We start from the raw sequence: 17,169 nt of genomic DNA, 5'->3' as shown, positions 1-17,169 counted from the left end.
CTACATGAGAAGCTGTTTAAAAGACAAACAGCAAGCATGTGCTGAGACAGTTCAGAGCACCGGCTGGTGTCCCAGAGGCCCAGAGTTTGATTCCCAGGACTCATGTGGGGCTCACAACTGCCAATAACTGAACTCGAAGGATCTGATGCCCTCTTTGTGCCTCCCTGGGTACTCCACACAGGTGGTGCACACACACAACATCCATGCACATAAAAAATTAAAAAATAAAAATCAATGCTGGGTGTGGTGGCGCACGCCTTTAATCCCAGCACTCGGGAGGCAGAGGCAGGCAGATCTCTGTGAGTTCGAGGCCAGCCTGGTCTACAAAGCGAGTCCAGGACAGCCAAGGCTACACAGAGAGACCCTGTCTCGAAAAAGCAAAAACCAACCCAACAAGCAAGCAAACAAACAAACAAAAAAAACCAAAATAACAAAAACCCTAAGCCGGGCGTGGTGGCGCACGCCTTTAATCCCAGCACTCGGGAGGCAGAGGCAGGCGGATCGCTGTGAGTTCGAGGCCAGCCTGGTCTACAAAGTGAGTCCAGGATGGCCAAGGCTACACAGAGGAAACCCTGTCTCGGAAAAAAAAAAAAAAAAAACTAAACAAAATGGAGACTGTCACAATGCTAAAGTAGAGGCCTGGTCTCCCACTCCTGTTTTTTTGGGTTTTTTTTTTGAGACAGGGTTCTTTGTGTAGCCTTGGCTGTTCTGGACTCACTTTGTAGACCAGGCTGGCCTTGAACTCAAAGAGATCTGCCTGCCTCTGCCGCCTGAGTGCTGGGATTAAAGGCGTTCGCCACCACGCCTGGCTTCGGCTCCTTTTTGTTGTTTTAGCTTTTTTTGTTGTTGTTGTTAGCAGTTTTCCCCATCTGTATAGTGAGGGTATCAATAGTTACTGCTGTGGCATATTCCAATGGTTGAAAGAGTTTTACTATTAAATTCTTCCAACAGCGTTCAAAATAAATAATAATAATAATAATAATAATAATAATAATAATAATAGTCAATCAGATCACTACACCCAACATGCCCAAGTGACTTAGGAGTAAACTAGAGCCGGTAAGTAAGTGGTGGGTGCGTGGGCTGGAGTCTCTGGGAGAGGAATGGCTTCTTAGACCACACTGGCCCAATGCATGTCTAAACTTGAAACACCCAGCCAGGCAAGGCGGCACATTTAATCTCAACAGTTCAGCGGTAGAATCAGCCAAAATTCTGTGAGTTCCGGGCCAGCCAGGGCTACATAGCAAATTCCAGGCCAGCCAGGGCTACATCGTGAGCTCCTGTCTCTTAAGTAAACAAATAAATGTAAATTAAAAAATCAACTTGGAGGAGCATCGAGGATAATTGAGTGTACCCTTGCGAGCCAGCCAGGCAAATGCAGAAAGTCAGGCCGCATTCCAAAGACCAGGTAGCCAGAGATCTTTCCCGGCTCCTAGGGGAAGCTACAGCGGTGCACCTGCCAGTTTAGGGTACCCTAGCGGAAGTCTCTAGGCCCCGCCCTTCGTGGCTCTGGCTTCTTTGCCAGACAGCCAGGCTCCGCCCAGGCCCGTAGGCCCCGCCCCGTCCATAGTAAAAGGCTACTACCCTAACCTTCTGGCCCTCTTCCTTGGTTCCAACCCCAATGCTAGCGGAGACTCTAGCAGGCTAGGCCAGGTCACTAGCATAAGGCTGGACTTCATCCTATGCCGTAAGCACCTACCCCATGGCTCGGTCTCCATCCGCAGCAGAAAGCTGGACTCCACCGCCTCAGACCCTGGCCCTACTCCTTCATTTTGTCCCTCATACTTAGAAGACCGGTGACCCCACCCCATTGCTCCTGTCCCGCCCCTAGCAGCAGGCTGGACTCAGCCCTAGCCCGCAGGCTCCATCCTGCATCCCTCATAGAAGGCTGGATTCTATGCCAGCCCACAGACCTGCCCCATCCATAGGAAAATATTGGACTCCTCCCCAGCCCACGCGTGCAGAACCCAGCCCAGCCCACCGATCCGCCCCTAACAGATCTTTACTCTGGGTTCCAGCCAGTAATCCCACCCACAGCAGAACCTGCACAGTCCATCCTGCCTCAGGCTCCATGCACCCAGGCCCTGTCCAGCACTAGGCTGCACACCCGCCCCGTGCAAAGCCCCACCCACCTCCGATGGCCCGCCCACGCGGCCCACGCACAGGCACCGCCTCACCCCGCCTCCTCCAGCCTCCGCCGCTCGGCAGCCCGGCGCTCCCGGCCTCCAGTGCTGAGCCTCATCATCATGAGCTCCGCCGCCGCCACCAGCCCGCTCTTCGCGCCGGGCGAGGACTGCAGCCCCGCGTGGCGCGCGGCCCCCGCGGCCTATGATGCGTCGGACACGCACCTGCAGATCCTGGGCAAGCCGGTGATGGAGCGTTGGGAGACCCCCTACATGCATGCTCTGGCGGCGGCCGCCTCCTCCAGAGGTACCCTGCCCCGAGGAACCTGAGGGTGCAGCTCAGGCGTGCAGGAGTTCCCGTGCATAGCTGCGTGCCTCAGTTTCCTCGCCTGGGGCACGGGGCTGCCTTGGGGTCTACCTTGGCCGAGAAGTGGAGGTCTTGGCAAAATGTGGGCTTGGGCTATAGAGGCGCCTTCTCTGAACTGGAACTTCCTCTGCCGAGGGTGGGGTGAGGTGGGGGGTGGCGGGTGGGGAGGAGCCACTTCTATTTCGCTGGGCTGGAGGGTGATTCTTCGGATCGGGCTTTGAGTGGAACTTCGGAACAGAGTGGAGCGGCGGGCGTGGGGCGTGTTCTTGGTCCGGGAGCCTCCTGAGTCTCCCCGGGCTGGAGCTAAGAATAGCTTGGGAAAACTGAGCAGAGAGGCAGCTGCCTCCGCTGTGGCCCTGAACTTTCTAGTGAGAGAACGAGGCGGGGGGTGGGGGGGCTGTGTCTGGGGGTTCCCCAGCCTCCAACAGGGCAGATGGGCAGTGGGCCTCAAAGTTCATCCCAGGCAAAGGGGACCTGGTATCAGTTGCAGATGGAAGCGCAGAGGGGAGGGGCGCCAGGCGTTGGGCTTCCAAGAGAAGCTTGGCCTTTGCTAACCCCACAGATTGAGCCCATAGCATAAACAGCGTGGGCAGGGGCTCAGAGTCCAGGGATCCCTGAGGCCAGGCCCAAGAGCAGTGACCAGTCCCGGGCCTCCCAGGCCAGCCACACTGGTTGGCAGCTGGCCGAGGCCCACACTGTTCTGTGTTAACTCTGTTCGGTCCACCCACATGGCCCTGCTGGCTGCTTGTCCTTGAGGCTTAAGTGAGGCAGCCAGGCCTCACCCCCACGGCCCCCTCCCCCAGCCAAGGCAGCTGTCATGTTTTGTACTCTCAGGGGGCCGAGTCCTAGAAGTGGGCTTTGGCATGGCCATCGCGGCCTCCAGGGTGCAGCAAGCCCCCATAGAGGAACACTGGATCATCGAGTGCAACGACGGCGTCTTCCAGCGTCTACAGGACTGGGCCCCACAGCAGCCTCATAAGGTAGGTAACTTCTGCCGCTGGGGTGCAGCCTGGGAGACGGTAGGGACCCGTTGTGTGACCCCAACCTTCTCTCCTGTCCCTCTCCTCTCCAAGGTTGTCCCCTTGAAAGGCCTGTGGGAGGAGGTGGCGCCTACTCTGCCGGACGGTTACTTTGATGGTGAGGGGCTATGGGAGCCTGGCAAGGGGCCAAGCTCCGGGGAGCATGTGGCCTCCAGGCCCTGCTAGCTTGGCAGAGGGGGCCATCCAGAATGATGAGCTCAGTTTGACACACCCCCTCACGATGCCCGTGGTGTGAGGTGGGGGGTGCTGGATGCCCACAAGCTGTCCTCTGACTGCCACATGCACGTGTCCCCCATCTCCCACCCCAACGAATGCACCTCCAGTGTGTCTGGGACAGAGCCCTGGGGAAAAGACGACATAGGAGAGGCCAGCAGGAGTGCTAAGGGCAGCCGTGGCTGGGTCGCAGGAGGTCGGGCGAGGCTGTCTGGCCTGACTGGCAGCCATGTGTTCACACTGCAGGGATCCTCTATGACACGTACCCACTGTCTGAGGAGAGCTGGCACACTCACCAGTTCAACTTCATTAAGGTGGGACTGTGGGGCGAGGGGCTGTGGGCCTTGGGAGGTCAGGTGGGCAGGGCACGTGACAGCTACAGACCAGCCCCTCTCTTCCCACGGTCCCTCTACGGCTCCTGTCCACTGGCCTCTCTCTCTGCAGAACCACGCTTTCCGCTTGCTGAAGTCCGGGGGCATCCTCACCTACTGCAACCTTACATCCTGGGGGGAGCTCATGAAGTCCAAGTACAGAGACATCACCACCATGTTTGAGGTGCGACTCCCCAATAGCAACTGGGGGCCCCTACCTCAAAGCCTGGCAGTGACCTGGGGAGAGTGGCTGTGGAGACCCCTGACACAGGGAAGGCCTGCCGGCTCACTGGTCTCAGGCCCAGAGCTTGTGTTTGTTTGGCTTGGTGTTGAGACAGGGTTTCTCTGTGTAGCCTTGGCTGTGGTACTGGCTTTGTAGACCAGGCTGGCCTTGAACTCGCAGCAATCCACCTGTCTCTGGCTCCCGAGTGCTGGGGTTATGCAACAACCATGTCCAGCTGGGCCAGAGCTCTTACCCCACCCCAAACAGGGTTTCTCTGTGTAGCCCTGGCTGTCCTAGACTCACTCTGTAGACCAGGCTGGCCTCAAACTCACAGGGATCCACCTGCCTCTGCCTCCCGAGAGCTGGGATTAAAGGCGTGCGCCACCACTGCCCAGCTCTTGAGAGGGTTAGTCAGTACTGGGATTTTCCATTTTGAAATCAGGAAGGCCCTCACCTGTTTTAGCCTCCTATGGCTCCCCAGGCACCTGGCACAGCCCTGCCCACTGCCCTCTACCTATGTATATCTTAGAGATGGATGCTCTCCTGTGCCCACAGAACAGCTTTCCTCCCAGACCTCAAGACAGCTTGTGGCCCACAAAACTCTCCCCTTGCTTGAGAGGCCTTCAGTGGGCCAGTGCAAGCACCCGAGGTTACCTAACTACCAGGAAGTTGCTACCTGCACTGGAATTCACACCACACCCGGGTCCTGTCCAATGTGGTCTGGGGGTGACCTGTACCCCTCCCTACAGGAGACGCAGGTACCTGCACTGCAGGAGGCGGGCTTCCAGAGAGAAAACATCCGCACAGAGGTGATGGCCCTGGTGCCCCCGGCCGACTGCCGCTACTACGCCTTCCCGCAGATGATCACGCCTCTGGTCACCAAGCACTGAGCAGCTGGTCCAGTGCTAGGAGGGGCCTCTGTCCTCATCGGTGCCTTGTGGCTGGAGTGTGCACACTCCCGCCTCTCCCTGTCCCTGCAGTGTGACACTAACCCCCACCTGACCCTGGTGTCTTCCCAGAGCTCAGGGGTAAAAATAAATGCTAACAGGACTAGTGGGTTGGCAGTGAGCTGGAGGTGGGGAGCACAGCTGGCTCAGGACCTGCCTCTGCTTAGCAGGTGAGCCTAGTCCATCACGGGTGCTTGGTGCCTCCTGCCTGCCCAGACACGACCCATCTGCCATTGTCCATTTCAACAGAGGGCCCAGAAAGAGAATGTTGGGTCTCACCCAGGCCAGGGTAGGGGACACTCTCTATGGGGCCCCTCAGCGCAGCCCTACTCTGCAAATCTCTGGTACCAAACATAGGGACTGGATCTACACTGCAGCCTGTCCCCTGCCTGACCCTTGGAGGCCCTCTCTGCTCACACCCAGCCCTCTGCCAGGAAAACCCTCCCTACAACCTCCCCCAGCACCAAGGCCAGGCTCAACAGTCTCCCCAGCCTGGAGCAGGGCATGCTGTGGTGCACGCCTGAGCTGCCAGCCCTCGGGAGGCAGAGGCAGGTGGGTCCCTCCCTGTTTCAGGCCAGCCTGGGCTCTCCTTGACTGGGCAGGCTCCCCTGCCCCTCCTGTGTCCTGGGTGCGCCATCCTAGCTCAAGAGCTGAAAATGCTGGTTCCTAGACCCATTCCTGTCTCCATGGGTTCAGGCTGAGAGCCGCAGAGCAGAAATTTGCATGACCTGAGGCTGAGTTGTCAAAGAGACTCGGGCATGGAGTGGGGTTTCGTGCAAGAGGGCATAAGGCTGGGTCTGCAGTACACCACTCCTGAGGGGCAGCGGGTCCCTTCTACTTGAGAGGAGGCCTATTGTCCTCACTTGCTCAGAAGGGGGTAGTACTGGCCTGAGCTGCAGTGGGCAGGGGCCAGTCTGAACTCCAAGGTGTCAAGCCACTGAGACTGTGAGGGGCCACCAGCCTCCCCTGCCCCCTGCCCCACAGTCCACACAGCACACACTGGGTCAGGGTGGGTTTATTCACACAGGATTCAGGGCTGTGGCGCTCAGCCGGCAGGTGGGCAGCTCTACCTGCGGTACCAGATCTTCAGCTTCTGCTCCCGCTTGATCTTGCGCTGCAGCTGCAGGATGCCGTAGAGGAGAGCCTCGGCCGTGGGCGGGCAGCCTGGGGGACACACCCCGCTGAGACCCCACCATCTGCCTCTCCCAGCCCACATGGAGGACTCTCAGGGCACCCTGGGGTTGGCTTGGAAGGTGCTGGGCCCCCTGACACCCACCCCATGCCTGAGCTGTCCGTGGCTACACAGAGAAAAGGGCTCAGGTTGTGACTCTCACAACCAGCCTGGTCCTTAGGAACAGCCACTCACAGAAACTGGACCTCTGGGGGCGGGGGTGGCGCCTCGGGACTGCAGCCCTGCCCTCTCTGCTGTGCTGGCAGGCAGCCCTGCTGGGGGCTGTGGCAAGTGACCACACAGAGTGAGGCTGCTAGATGGCCCCGAAGCTCAGCTAAGTCAAGGCCCCTCCAGGGCAGAAGAGGAACCCACACAGCCAGTGTTCCTGGGGAGGTCAGGACCAAGGACACAGGGGACATGAAGGGCCCCTTCCCAGGTGGCTCTGCACCTGGAGACCATGTCTGGGGTGGCAGGGCAGGGCGGCTGGCCTCACCTGGCACATAGATGTCCACCGGCACAATTCGGTCGCAGCCACGGACGACTGAGTAGGAGTAGTGGTAGTAGCCGCCGCCGTTGGCACAGCTGGGGAGGGTGTGAAGCAGCTCAGGCACGTGGCCACCCCTCCCACCCCACAGCCCTCACCCTGGCCTTGCTCAGGACAGGAGAAAAGGCAAAGGTCAGACCCTACGTCACAGTAAATACTGGATGAGGTACAGAGGGCTGGCTTCCAGAACCTTCGTGGGATGCAGGTAGCCAAGTCGAGCAACTAGCCCTCAAGCAAAGCCCTAGGGCAGGTCTGTGGGACCTAAGATGGCCTCCCACAGGTCTGGACTTCACTATGCAGCACGGGCTACTCAGTGCTGGGGAGGGAGCCCAGGGCCTCTCGCATGCTGGATGAGTCTTGCTAATCCAACACCCTCTTTTCCTTATCTTTTCCCACCCACCCCCACCTGAGACAGGGTCTCTCTGTGTAGCCCTGGCTGTCCTGGACTCACTTTGTAGACCAGGCTGGCCTCAAACTCACAGCGATCCACCTGCCTCTGCCTCCTGAGTTCTGGGATTAAAGGCGTGCGCCACCACGCCTGGCATCTTCTTATCTTTTTCTTTCTTTCTTTCTTTTGGTTTTTTGAGACAGGGTTTCTCTGTGTAGCCTTCTTATCTTTTTGAGACAAGGCCTCACTATGTAGTCCAAGTTGGCCTTGAGCTCACAGAGTCGACTGCTTCTGCCGCTGGAGAGCTGGCCAGATTGGAGTATCGGGAGCTGTGAGCTGCTGTGTGGGTGCTGGGGTTCCCTGGGGGATTTCCCCACAGCCTCCACTGCGACAACAACAAAACTAAGCAGCCAGGCTGAGAATGGAGCCCAGCAGGAGGCACATGCCTGGCAGGCACAAGGTCCTGGGTACCACAGACAGCGAGCAAGTCATGGCTGCTGAGGAAACACCAAGGAGTGGGTAGGAGATGGCGAGAGCAGCTCTGGGGCTGCCTTAGTCCTTCGGGTCTACCAAGCCAAGCTGGAAGGGGGGTGACAGCTGGGGGAACTGGGGTGGGCCCTGCTCCCGCCCAGAAGCCAAACACACACTCACCTCCCCATGGACACCACGTATCGGGGTTCGGGCATCTGGTCGTACACCTACAAGACACGCAGGTCAGGTGTCTGCAGGTGGCAGGGCAGCGGAAGGGGTCAAGGGGACCAGATATACCTTGCGGAGCGCGGGGGCCATCTTGTTGGTAAGCGTGCCAGCTACAATCATCACATCAGCCTGGCGTGGGCTGGCACGGAACACCACGCCAAAGCGGTCCATGTCATAGCGTGGTGCAGCCATGTGCATCATCTCCACCGCACAGCACGCCAGGCCAAAGGTCATAGGCCACATGGAGCTCTGTGAGGACAGCGACAGTCAGCCATGTGTCCAGGCACTGTCCCTCCACAGCCCGTAGGCAGCTCCCAGCTCAACACACCACCTCACGGGCACAGCGACGGTGTGTGCATGGCAGCCACCTGAGGCCAGTGACTGGCCTAGGCCCAGGACTCAGGGTAGTATCCAGGCCTAGCTGCTGCTCTGGCCACCAGGAATATCTCCTCTTGGCATCCCTGGACTGGCCTGGCTGCCCTCAATGTCCTCTGTCCATTGGGGCTTAAGCTCCTTACGGATCCAGCTGCCCCTGCGCCTGGTCCCAGCAGTGGCCCGGGCCTGGCAGATGTGAGTGTGCAAGTAGTGTCTGGGCCGACAGTGCCCATCCATGGCTCCTCCTGGCCACGACATTACCCTTGGACCCCTGCAGTGGGCACCTTGTCCTGGCAGCTTCAGTCTCCAGCAGAGGGCCCACCAGAGTCCTAGGAACAGCACAGAGAACAGGGCAGGCCCTGGGCGTGCTGTCAATGGGAAATTGTCAGACTTGGGTTGTCACATCCAGGCACGGCTGCCCAGCAACTGTGAACCAGAGAGGGACGTGTGGGGACAGACGGGGAGGGGGAGTGGCTCCTATGCTTTTCTAAGGGTCTAGTCATCCTGAGTGATGGCTGGAAGGGCAGCCAGGCCCTCGGGAAGGAGCTTCAGGGGACCAGGAGGACAGTGCGGGATGGACTTACCCGGCGTGCCCAGTTGATGAGGTCATCCAGCTTGGTGACTACATACTCTGCCCGGCTTCTGGGAAGATGGGAAGGCTTGGGAACCACAGCTCCGGCTCCAGCCTTGGACACGGCCGACTGTGTGCTAAGGGCAGAGCAGGTGGGCACGGGGAAAAGTTAGCCAGGCGCCCCCAGGGTCCTGTGTCCCTTTCCTGAGACCCAGCCAGAGCAGCTTCCCAGTGGGGAGGGACAGACCAGGTCCCAGGACTGAACCACATCACTCTTGAGGCCCACAAGGCCTGATCTCCAGAGAAAGGAGGAGTGGCCACCCTGGGGAGGCAAGACCAGAGGACAGACCACCCTGGGGTGGAGTGCAGGCGGCTGCCGAGAGTCCAGGCCCTAGAAAACGGCAGTGCACTCCTCCCAGAGCACAGATTACCTGCTCGGGCCCTCAGTGACCACACTCTGATGGAGTCCGCGCAGCTGGGCCACTGTGCCGATGCTGGAGCTGCAGACAGGGACAATGTGAGAAGCCACCACAGCCCAGTCAGCCGTTCCTTCCCACCATGTCCACCGACACAGGTGGCTGCCCTGCCCGTCCTCGGTTTCCTGCTCACCTCAGTCTGCCCTGCTCTTTCACAGGGGCAACACGGCCATTGTCCCTAGCAACAACTCAGACATAAGCGAAGCCTCTTTGCGGCCAGTCCCAAGGCGCTGTGCTTGAAGCCCTCCCAGACAGTCCCCACACACCATGTGAGGAGGACACTGACCCTGCCGGGCAACCTCCACCACGCTATCCCTCCCCTGGCCACTGCCGAGAGACCCTCCCAGCTCCACACTGCCCGCTCCCAGGCAGTTAGCTCTAGCCTGGTGACAGTCAGGCCGCACACTCACCGAAGGCCCAGGATCCGCACAGAGAGCAGGCCAGGAGCTAGAGAGGGAAGCACAGAGCTATGAGCTGTTAGCGCCCAGGAGGGCTCCAGCACACTCTCCCTCTTACCCCAGCTCAGACACCGCACCTTCCCTCGAAAGTCACCTCTCCCTCAGCCTCCTAGGTCTCCCTTCTTCCACCCCAGCCAGTGCTCCCCAATAACATGTCCTCCATCTGCACACAGCAGGCCCTTCTCACAGGGCAGGACTCAACACAGTGCTCCCCAATAACCTGTCCTCCATCTGCACACAGCAGGCCCTTCTCACAGGGCAGGACTCAACACGGGGCACTTTTTACAAGGAACAGCTGGAAGCAAGAAATGAAACACAGTAGGCTGCTTTGGGGCCAGGATGGAGCTATGTCCTACACTAACTTACATCCCCCTGGGTTGGAACCTTTGTCCTAGCACCTCAAAATACGGCTGTGTTCATGAGCCTCTTCAGTGGCAAATAAGCTACAATGAGGTTACTAAGCTGTGCCCTGAGCTAGCAGGATCAATGTTCTCTCTGAGGACAGGGGTGAACCAGGTCTGAAGATGTACAAATGTCATTCCAACACTTTGGAGGCTGAGGCAGGGGGCTAGCATGTCCTGGAACAGCCTCTGGAAAGTCCCAAATAGCATTAAAACAAACAAACAAACAAACCCACCTGGGGCAGAGCGTACAGAAATAAACAGAACAACCTTATGGGGGTGGGGGTGGGGGGTGTGACGACATCTGTGAGCTCATGAGACCTCGGCCCTGTGACACCCTGATCTTGAGCTCCGGCTTCAAGGAATATGGGACAAATTTCTGTCCTCTGGGGCCAGACATGGTGGCACAAACCTTTTATCCCAGCACTCAGGAAGCTGTGAGTTCAGAGCCAGCTTGGTTTATGTAGCAAGTTTCAGTCAGCTAGAGCTACATAGTAAGAGCTTTTCTTGGATGGGAGAGGTGGGAGGGGGCTTCACCTGGGACAGCCCCTGTACCATGGAAAGGGGAGACTGAGAGGGGGGCTCCCACCACGACAAGGGGGTGCCAGCACGGGGTTCACAGCTGCTTTTCACACGCTCTCTCTGTCTCTTGGCTCACTCTGACTTGCTCTGAGCTACTGTTCCCCAAGGTCACGACTGCTTGGACCGAAGACAGACTCCTGTGCAGTCTAGACTTTCCGTCTGAGGGACCCAGACTAGGCTCTGGTCTCCCCATATGAAAACTTAAGGCTTTGGATAAACTTACAGCAAAGTAAATGCCCTAGTAAGTGGTTGGAGGTGCCAGTGCTGGGCTTTTAACTGGGCACTCTGTGTTGCTCCAGCTAGCTCTGAACTCTGACCTCAAAAGAACCTTCTGAGCAGCTGCCGGCAGCATCGAACCTGGCTCACACCAGACTTTTGTGCTGTCATGCTGGGAATCAAATGTGGGACCTTAAACAAACTCGGTGAGCACTTTAATACTGAGCCATATCTCCAGGCCTCTCCTCTTCCTGACTCCTAAAATGGTCTAACTATGTAGCCCTGGCTGGCTGGCCGGGAACTCATTTGGTAGAGCAGGCTGGTTTGGAACTCCTAGAGATCCCAGGGTGTCATGGTATAGCCCAGGCTTCCTGCCTCAGCCTCCCAAGGGGTGGGATCACAGCTGAACCTCACAATGCCTTACAGCAAACATCCTCCTTTCTTCCTCCAAGGTATTAATGCAAATTAGCTTCTCCTTCAAATCTGACTACAGGTAGCAAAACACAGCAATTGGTAGCAGGGTCTATTAACTGTTCACTTGAAAGTTCACAGAGCCTGAGTAAAAGCAGAAAGCAGCAGTCAATGCCATGGATCCATGCGCTCAACTCCTCATAGCGTTCACATGACAGCTAAGCTAGTTGTAGAGGCGAGGAGACTGAGCCAGGAGCGTCATGAGTTTGGTACGACCCTAGGCCACACAGGAAAACCCTGTCTTTAAAAAACAAAGAAATAAACAAAGTGGGGCATAGTAGCACAGTCTGTCCTCCCATCACTTGGGGCTGGAGGCTGGAGGGTCAGGAGTTCAAGGTCAGCCTCTGACACATGAGATCCCATCTCAGAAACAAGACAGACAGACAGACAAAAACAGGCACTGGGGCTGGAGTTCTGTTGGCACCAAGCCCTTAGTTTCCATCCCTACTGCTGCCTAAACGGGCACGATTGGTGCACAGCCCTCATCCCAACACAAGAGAGGTGACGGCAGGAGGATCAAGTCTTCAAGATCATCCTCTGAGCCGGGTGGGTGTGGTGTTGCACACCTGAGATCCCAGCACTCAAGAGGCAGGAGGATTGCTGTGAGTTCGAGGCCAGCCTGGTCTACAGAGCGAGTCCAGGACAGCCAGGGCTACACAGAGAAACCAAAAACAAACAAAGTCTACAGTGATGAGGCCAACATCAGACACTGTTTCAAAGCAACAACAAAACCCAGAAAGAGTGAGACTCGACTTCCTGCGATCTCCCGTTCCTCCTGTTACCGGTGCCACCGCCTAAGTAATGGGAGGTTCTGAGAAGGCACTTGGCAACTGTCGCTCAGTATGCCAGATTGCATTTGCGTTGAACTCCTGTATATAAAGAAACTGTGTATCAAGTTTCCAGCGAAACGGATTGGCCCTAGCTGCCCAGCGCGGTGATGGAGGTGAAAAGAACAACCCGGGTAGGTGGGTGGCCTGAGGGTCCTGGATCCCTTCCCTGTCCTCTCTGGGCTTCAGGGACATCAGCCGGGCTCCTGGGGTTGCACTCTGCTGCAAGAATTCAAGGTGATCATCGCAGGCAGAACTGCGGGCAGCGGTTCCGGACGCGCTTCACCCGACCCTACACACCGACATCATCGCGTGCTGGGACCTGACTGTAGGTTTCTGCAGTCCTCTCGTCTCTCGTGCCAGGGATCGGGCCCCAAGGTGCCCCCCAGAGCCCCAGCTCGAAGCCCAGGACTACTAAGCCGCTATCAAGATCTCTGGGCCACACTCACCCGCCAGCGCCGCCATCTTGGCCTCGGCCTTCAGACAACCTCTGCGGTCCGGCCTCCAAAGCTTTCCGGTGCTGGTCCAGCGCTCAAATAGTCAACAGCGGAAACCGGCGCAGGAAGCAGAGTCGTTCCGACGCGCTTGCTGCCTGTGGTCGCTGTGGACGCCATCAATCCTGTGACAGGAAAGGGAAACAAAAGGAAGAACACCGGCCGGTTAATTCAATCTCAGGAAAAAACAAAAACAAAAACAAAACAAAAGAAAAGTATGCTCGTCCCTGGGTGGGCTCGAACCACCAACCTTTCGGTTAACAGCCGAACGCGCTAACCGATTGCGCCACAGAGACAGCATTGCAGTTAGATCTCTGGTGTAAATCTACAAGGTTTCTTGCATGGGGTCTGCAGTGCGCGTGCGCACAGCGGAACGGCACGGGGCGGAGTCCAGCCAGGAGCGACATCTGACACGCAGCCGAAATAGCTCAGTTGGGAGAGCGTTAGACTGAAGATCTAAAGGTCCCTGGTTCGATCCCGGGTTTCGGCAGAGGTTTTTTTTTTTTTTGACTCATCTACTCGTTTCGGAGTTTTGTTTCGTTTTGATCCACAATGCTGAATTCATCCAGTCCACCATTTAACTTTTAAACTCTTCTCAGAAGTTGGCAACCAGTCCAATATTCTTTAAACTGGTAGGGCTTAAGCTATCGCCGATTATCAAATGTAAAAAATACTAGGGTGAAGTGTTACGTTACACATCTGTCGTTCCAGCACTCAAGAGACGCAGGAAGAGGGCCTCTGAAAAAGTCTTCCTCTCAAAAAGTCGTTGTTATTGTTGTTGTTATTATTTTTTTTATTATATAATATTTTAAAAATGTCTCAGCCCTTAAGAGCTTTGGTTCCTCTTTTGAAAGAACAGGGGTTCACTTCCCAGCATCCACATGTGGCTGCTAACCTTCTAGAACTCCAGTTCCAGGGTCTCTGGTGCCTCTTCTGACCTTTTCAGGCACCAGGCATGCATGTGCTCAAAATACCCACACACAGAAACTAAAATAATAAAATAAAACAAAACAAATCCAGGAGGTTTGTGGGCAGAGCAGTCTCTCCTATCGTGCTGAGGACTCCCCAGCACCACATAGACAGGGCATGTGTGGCATGCGCCTGCCATTCAGCACTGAGGAGGTTGAGGCAGGAAAGCTAGAAGTTCTTTGCTACACTGCAAATTCGAGGCCAGCCTGGGCTACGTGAGACCCTGTCTCAAAAGGGGAGGTGGGGGCTGGAATGCTGGTTGCTGGTTCGGCGGGGAAAGAGCGAGTTCGCCAGTTGACGGCCACAGCAACTGCCTGCGCTAGTGTTCTGCGTCCCACAAGGTGGCAGGAGAGAGCTGCCTCCAGAAGTTGTCCTCTGTATAGTCTCGCATAGGCACGCTCCTGTGTGTGTGTGTGTTTGTGTGTGTGTGTGTGTGTGTGTGTGTGTGTGTGTGTGTTATAAGGTTGGGTATGGCCAGGAAGAGCTGGAGAAAAACTTTTAGGTTTCTTTTGGTTGCTTGCTTAGTGGATGTTTTTCAAGACAGGGTTTCTCTGTGTAGCCTTGCCTGTCCTGGACTCGCTTTGTAGACCAGGCTGGCCTCGAACTCACAGTGACCCCGGAGTGCTGTGATTAAAGGTGGTTGCTTGCTTTTGAGTGAGAGATTTACTTTGTAGCCCAGGCTGGCCTTCAGCTCATGGTAATCCTCCGGCCTCAATCCTACCGTGCCCATCTAGAATTTTAGATGTACAGACAACTTACAGAGATAGTTCAGAAAAGTAGGCCACAGCCAGGTGAGCCAAATTATATTTTAAATATTTCCTGTGGGGGGGAGATCTGCCAGGGTCAGAGTTCATCATAATGTACATAATGCAGGTGCCCTGCATCTGAGCCACACCCCAACCCCTCACCTTCCATGTGCAGCCAGTGCGTTCCGAAGAGCACACTGACCCGGTTAACTGGCGGCCCTCTAAAGTTCCCTCACTTTCTCCCTGGTGTCCTTGCAATGGGAGCTCCAGAAGGTGCTGGAAACTTAGCACCCAAAGTCCTGTGTTGACTAATCTGAGGTGGGTTGCATTGCTAGGGTTAGATGCAGTCGTGGGGACCCCAGGATGGGATTGGTGCTAAGAGAAGGATCCAGGTGGCACACAACTGGGACCCTGACTTTTGAAAGGCTGAAGCAAGCAGATCTCTGTGAGTTCGAGGCCAGCCGGGTCTACATATCACATCCAGGGCTGTATAGAGACTTTGTCTCAAAAGAGAGAGACAAAAAGACAGAGTGAATAAGGTAGGGTTCCTGAGGATTCAAGGCCACCTTGCACTACATAATGTTTGACGTAAACTTAGGACTAACTAATGGAAAGGCAACCAGATAGCTCAGTAGACAGAGGCATTGCCATCAAGCCTGATTACCAAGCTCCAAGTCTGGGCTCCACATAGCTGAAGACTTCTGCAAGATGTCCTGTCACATTTTCTCTCCCACTTCCACCCCACCCATCTCTCTCTCTCTCTCTCTCTCTCTCTCTCTCTCTCTCTCTCTCTCTCTCTCTCTCTCACACACACACACACACACACACACACAAAATTCACACACAAATGCCCACTCATGGCCCCCCGCCAATAAATGTAATGCCTTTTAAAGAAGGTAGACTATGGCTTGGTGATAGGGCATGTACAAGATTTTGGTTCCAGGGACCCCAGAGTCCTCAGCCTTGACACATGTGTTCCATGCCCAGCCTCTGGTGTAGTGTCAACTGAAGGAGAAACATGCTTTTTGTTTAGATCACAAGTGGGGGATGAGAAAAAGACTTGTGAGAGAGAAGGTGATGTTTACCCCCTTAGAAGTTGAACCAAAAACATCCTTGAACAAATTCTGAGAGGAGGTATAAATGTGAGCTAAAAACAGGAGGTGGGGCCTTTGGAGACTTGGGATAGTTTTGGCTGTTCATCGCTCCACTTTGAGACGCTCCTAGAGAGAACCGCTCGAGGGAAGGCTTTGGGGCTCCAGGCCCCTGCTGAGGTTCCGGGTTCTGGTTGCTCCAGATTCCAGCAGAAGAAATCCTGCTGATTACGCCAGGAGAATTGTTCCTCGGAACTGATATCCTTACGGTTTCATTATTGTATTCATTAATCTCCTTTTCCTGTTGGTTAGGTTAGTCAGGTTGTAAGTGGCCACGCTCCCTAGACACGCTCCCTCTCAGTTAATAAGTCCGTAATAAAATCTATTTGTTCGGGAGGCAGAGGCAGGAGGATCGCTGTGAGTTCGAGGCCAGCCTGGTCTACAAAGTGAGTTCAGGATGGCAAAGGCTACACAGAGAAACCCTGTCTTGAAAAACCAAAAATAAAATAAAATAAAATCTATTTGTTTAAAAAAAAAAAAAAATTGAGCCTACAGTCAACTGCCCGCTCTTGACCAAGCTGCTTTCTGACTCCCTGATCTGCAGGAACCCACTGTGACAGCACACTTCCTGTCACCAAGCTCTGGATAACTAACGCTCTGTAGCTGTGGCTGGTGGAGGGTTTCTTGGTGCGTTGGGTTGCCTGACCGATGGACAGTAGTCAGGCAGACAGGGTAGTGCTCAGGAGCCCAGAAGCTCAAGGACATCACAGGGACAGGTCACGAGGGAATGAGGGGATGAACCGGGGCTTCATGAATAGTTGTGGGTAAGAAGGCAGGAAATGAAACAGGAAGAGGGGAGGAAGGGGAAGAGGAGGGTGGGAGGGCAAGGCCACAGCCACGCACGGCAGACAGGTGAGGTGGGACTTTGTACCACTTCCCGTCGTTCTGTTAGCATGGCACAGTGTCTGGTACAGCATCAGTGGCACACACGCCACTTGCCCATGTGCCTGGGTGTGGGGATCCCACACAGGCCTCTTAGCTGCAGGCCACCTGCTGCTTTCAGTGAGACACAGGGTTGAGGTCCCCGAGATCTACGAGGTGGGAGAACACCACTAGATGGCAGCAGGGAGCCTAGGGATGCAGAAGAGGCCTTGGGCCTTTCCCCATCACAGCGGGGGCAGAGGAAGGAGAGGCCACACTGATATCCTAGGGGACACTGGTGATGTCTAGGGAGCATGGCCATTTCACCTGGGGGACATATAGGCTGGCATATAGGCTGGCCAGTGGTGCACCCATGCCCTGTAGGGCGTAGGAGGCCCTGAGCCCAGAGCACGTGGGAGTCATGGGGGATGTGGGGGCACTGACAAGGCACGGGTGAGCCAGCCATATCTGGCTTCTTGGCCCCT

The 17,169-nt window shown here is 56.0% G+C and overlaps 2 protein-coding genes, 1 long non-coding RNA gene and 2 other non-coding genes across 5 annotated transcripts; 2 read left to right on the top strand and 3 right to left on the bottom strand.

Annotated features, from left to right (window-relative positions):
* The first annotated feature begins 2,215 nt into the window (after positions 1-2,215).
* On the top strand, positions 2,216-5,455 carry Gamt (guanidinoacetate N-methyltransferase). Its single transcript, XM_051139787.1, has 6 exons — positions 2,216-2,430; positions 3,325-3,470; positions 3,564-3,627; positions 3,990-4,057; positions 4,131-4,298; positions 5,087-5,455. Exons 1-6 carry the CDS (start codon positions 2,247-2,249, stop codon positions 5,225-5,227), a joined length of 771 nt encoding a protein of 256 aa, XP_050995744.1. The 5' UTR covers positions 2,216-2,246; the 3' UTR covers positions 5,228-5,455.
* Positions 5,456-6,283: 828 nt separating this feature from the next.
* Ndufs7 (NADH:ubiquinone oxidoreductase core subunit S7) lies at positions 6,284-9,681 on the bottom strand. The gene is made up of 7 exons (XM_051172718.1): positions 9,665-9,681; positions 9,464-9,532; positions 9,046-9,199; positions 8,156-8,335; positions 8,039-8,085; positions 6,949-7,037; positions 6,284-6,448 (listed from the first exon to the last, which is right to left on the bottom strand). Exons 1-7 carry the CDS (start codon positions 9,679-9,681, stop codon positions 6,351-6,353), a joined length of 654 nt encoding a protein of 217 aa, XP_051028675.1. The 3' UTR covers positions 6,284-6,350.
* A 236-nt stretch (positions 9,682-9,917) lies between these two features.
* On the bottom strand, positions 9,918-13,264 carry LOC127183589 (uncharacterized). The gene is made up of 3 exons (XR_007830048.1): positions 13,208-13,264; positions 12,913-13,082; positions 9,918-9,955 (listed from the first exon to the last, which is right to left on the bottom strand). It is a non-coding gene; the product is annotated as an uncharacterized LOC127183589 (long non-coding RNA).
* On the bottom strand, positions 13,180-13,253 carry Trnan-guu (transfer RNA asparagine (anticodon GUU)). Its single transcript has one exon. It is a non-coding gene; the product is annotated as a tRNA-Asn (tRNA).
* Positions 13,265-13,374: 110 nt separating the features above from the next.
* Positions 13,375-13,447, top strand: Trnaf-gaa (transfer RNA phenylalanine (anticodon GAA)). The gene has a single exon. It is a non-coding gene; the product is annotated as a tRNA-Phe (tRNA).
* The last annotated feature ends 3,722 nt before the right edge of the window (positions 13,448-17,169 follow it).

The sequence above is a fragment of the Acomys russatus genome, chromosome 31, assembly GCF_903995435.1.
Source record: "Acomys russatus chromosome 31, mAcoRus1.1, whole genome shotgun sequence".
Classification (NCBI taxonomy): domain Eukaryota; kingdom Metazoa; phylum Chordata; class Mammalia; order Rodentia; family Muridae; genus Acomys; species Acomys russatus.
Note: the sequence above shows the minus strand (reverse complement) of the source record. Positions and strands in the feature narration are given on the sequence as shown.

What these genes read in the sequence shown, in the direction of transcription:
- Gamt (XM_051139787.1), top strand. Translation starts at nt 2,247, where the DNA reads ATGAGCTCCGCCGCCGCCACCAGCCCGCTCTTCGCGCCGGGCGAGGAC. An exon ending in GGCGGCCGCCTCCTCCAGAG is followed by an intron (nt 2,431 to 3,324) that starts GTACCCTGCCCC and finishes TTGTACTCTCAG; the next exon opens with GGGGCCGAGTCCTAGAAGTG. An exon ending in ACATCACCACCATGTTTGAG is followed by an intron (nt 4,299 to 5,086) that starts GTGCGACTCCCC and finishes CCCTCCCTACAG; the next exon opens with GAGACGCAGGTACCTGCACT.
- Ndufs7 (XM_051172718.1), bottom strand. An exon ending in TACGTGGTGTCCATGGGGAG is followed by an intron (nt 7,038 to 8,038) that starts GTGAGTGTGTGT and finishes CACCCTCCCCAG; the next exon opens with CTGTGCCAACGGCGGCGGCT. An exon ending in GGTGGACATCTATGTGCCAG is followed by an intron (nt 6,449 to 6,948) that starts GTGAGGCCAGCC and finishes TGTGTCCCCCAG; the next exon opens with GCTGCCCGCCCACGGCCGAG.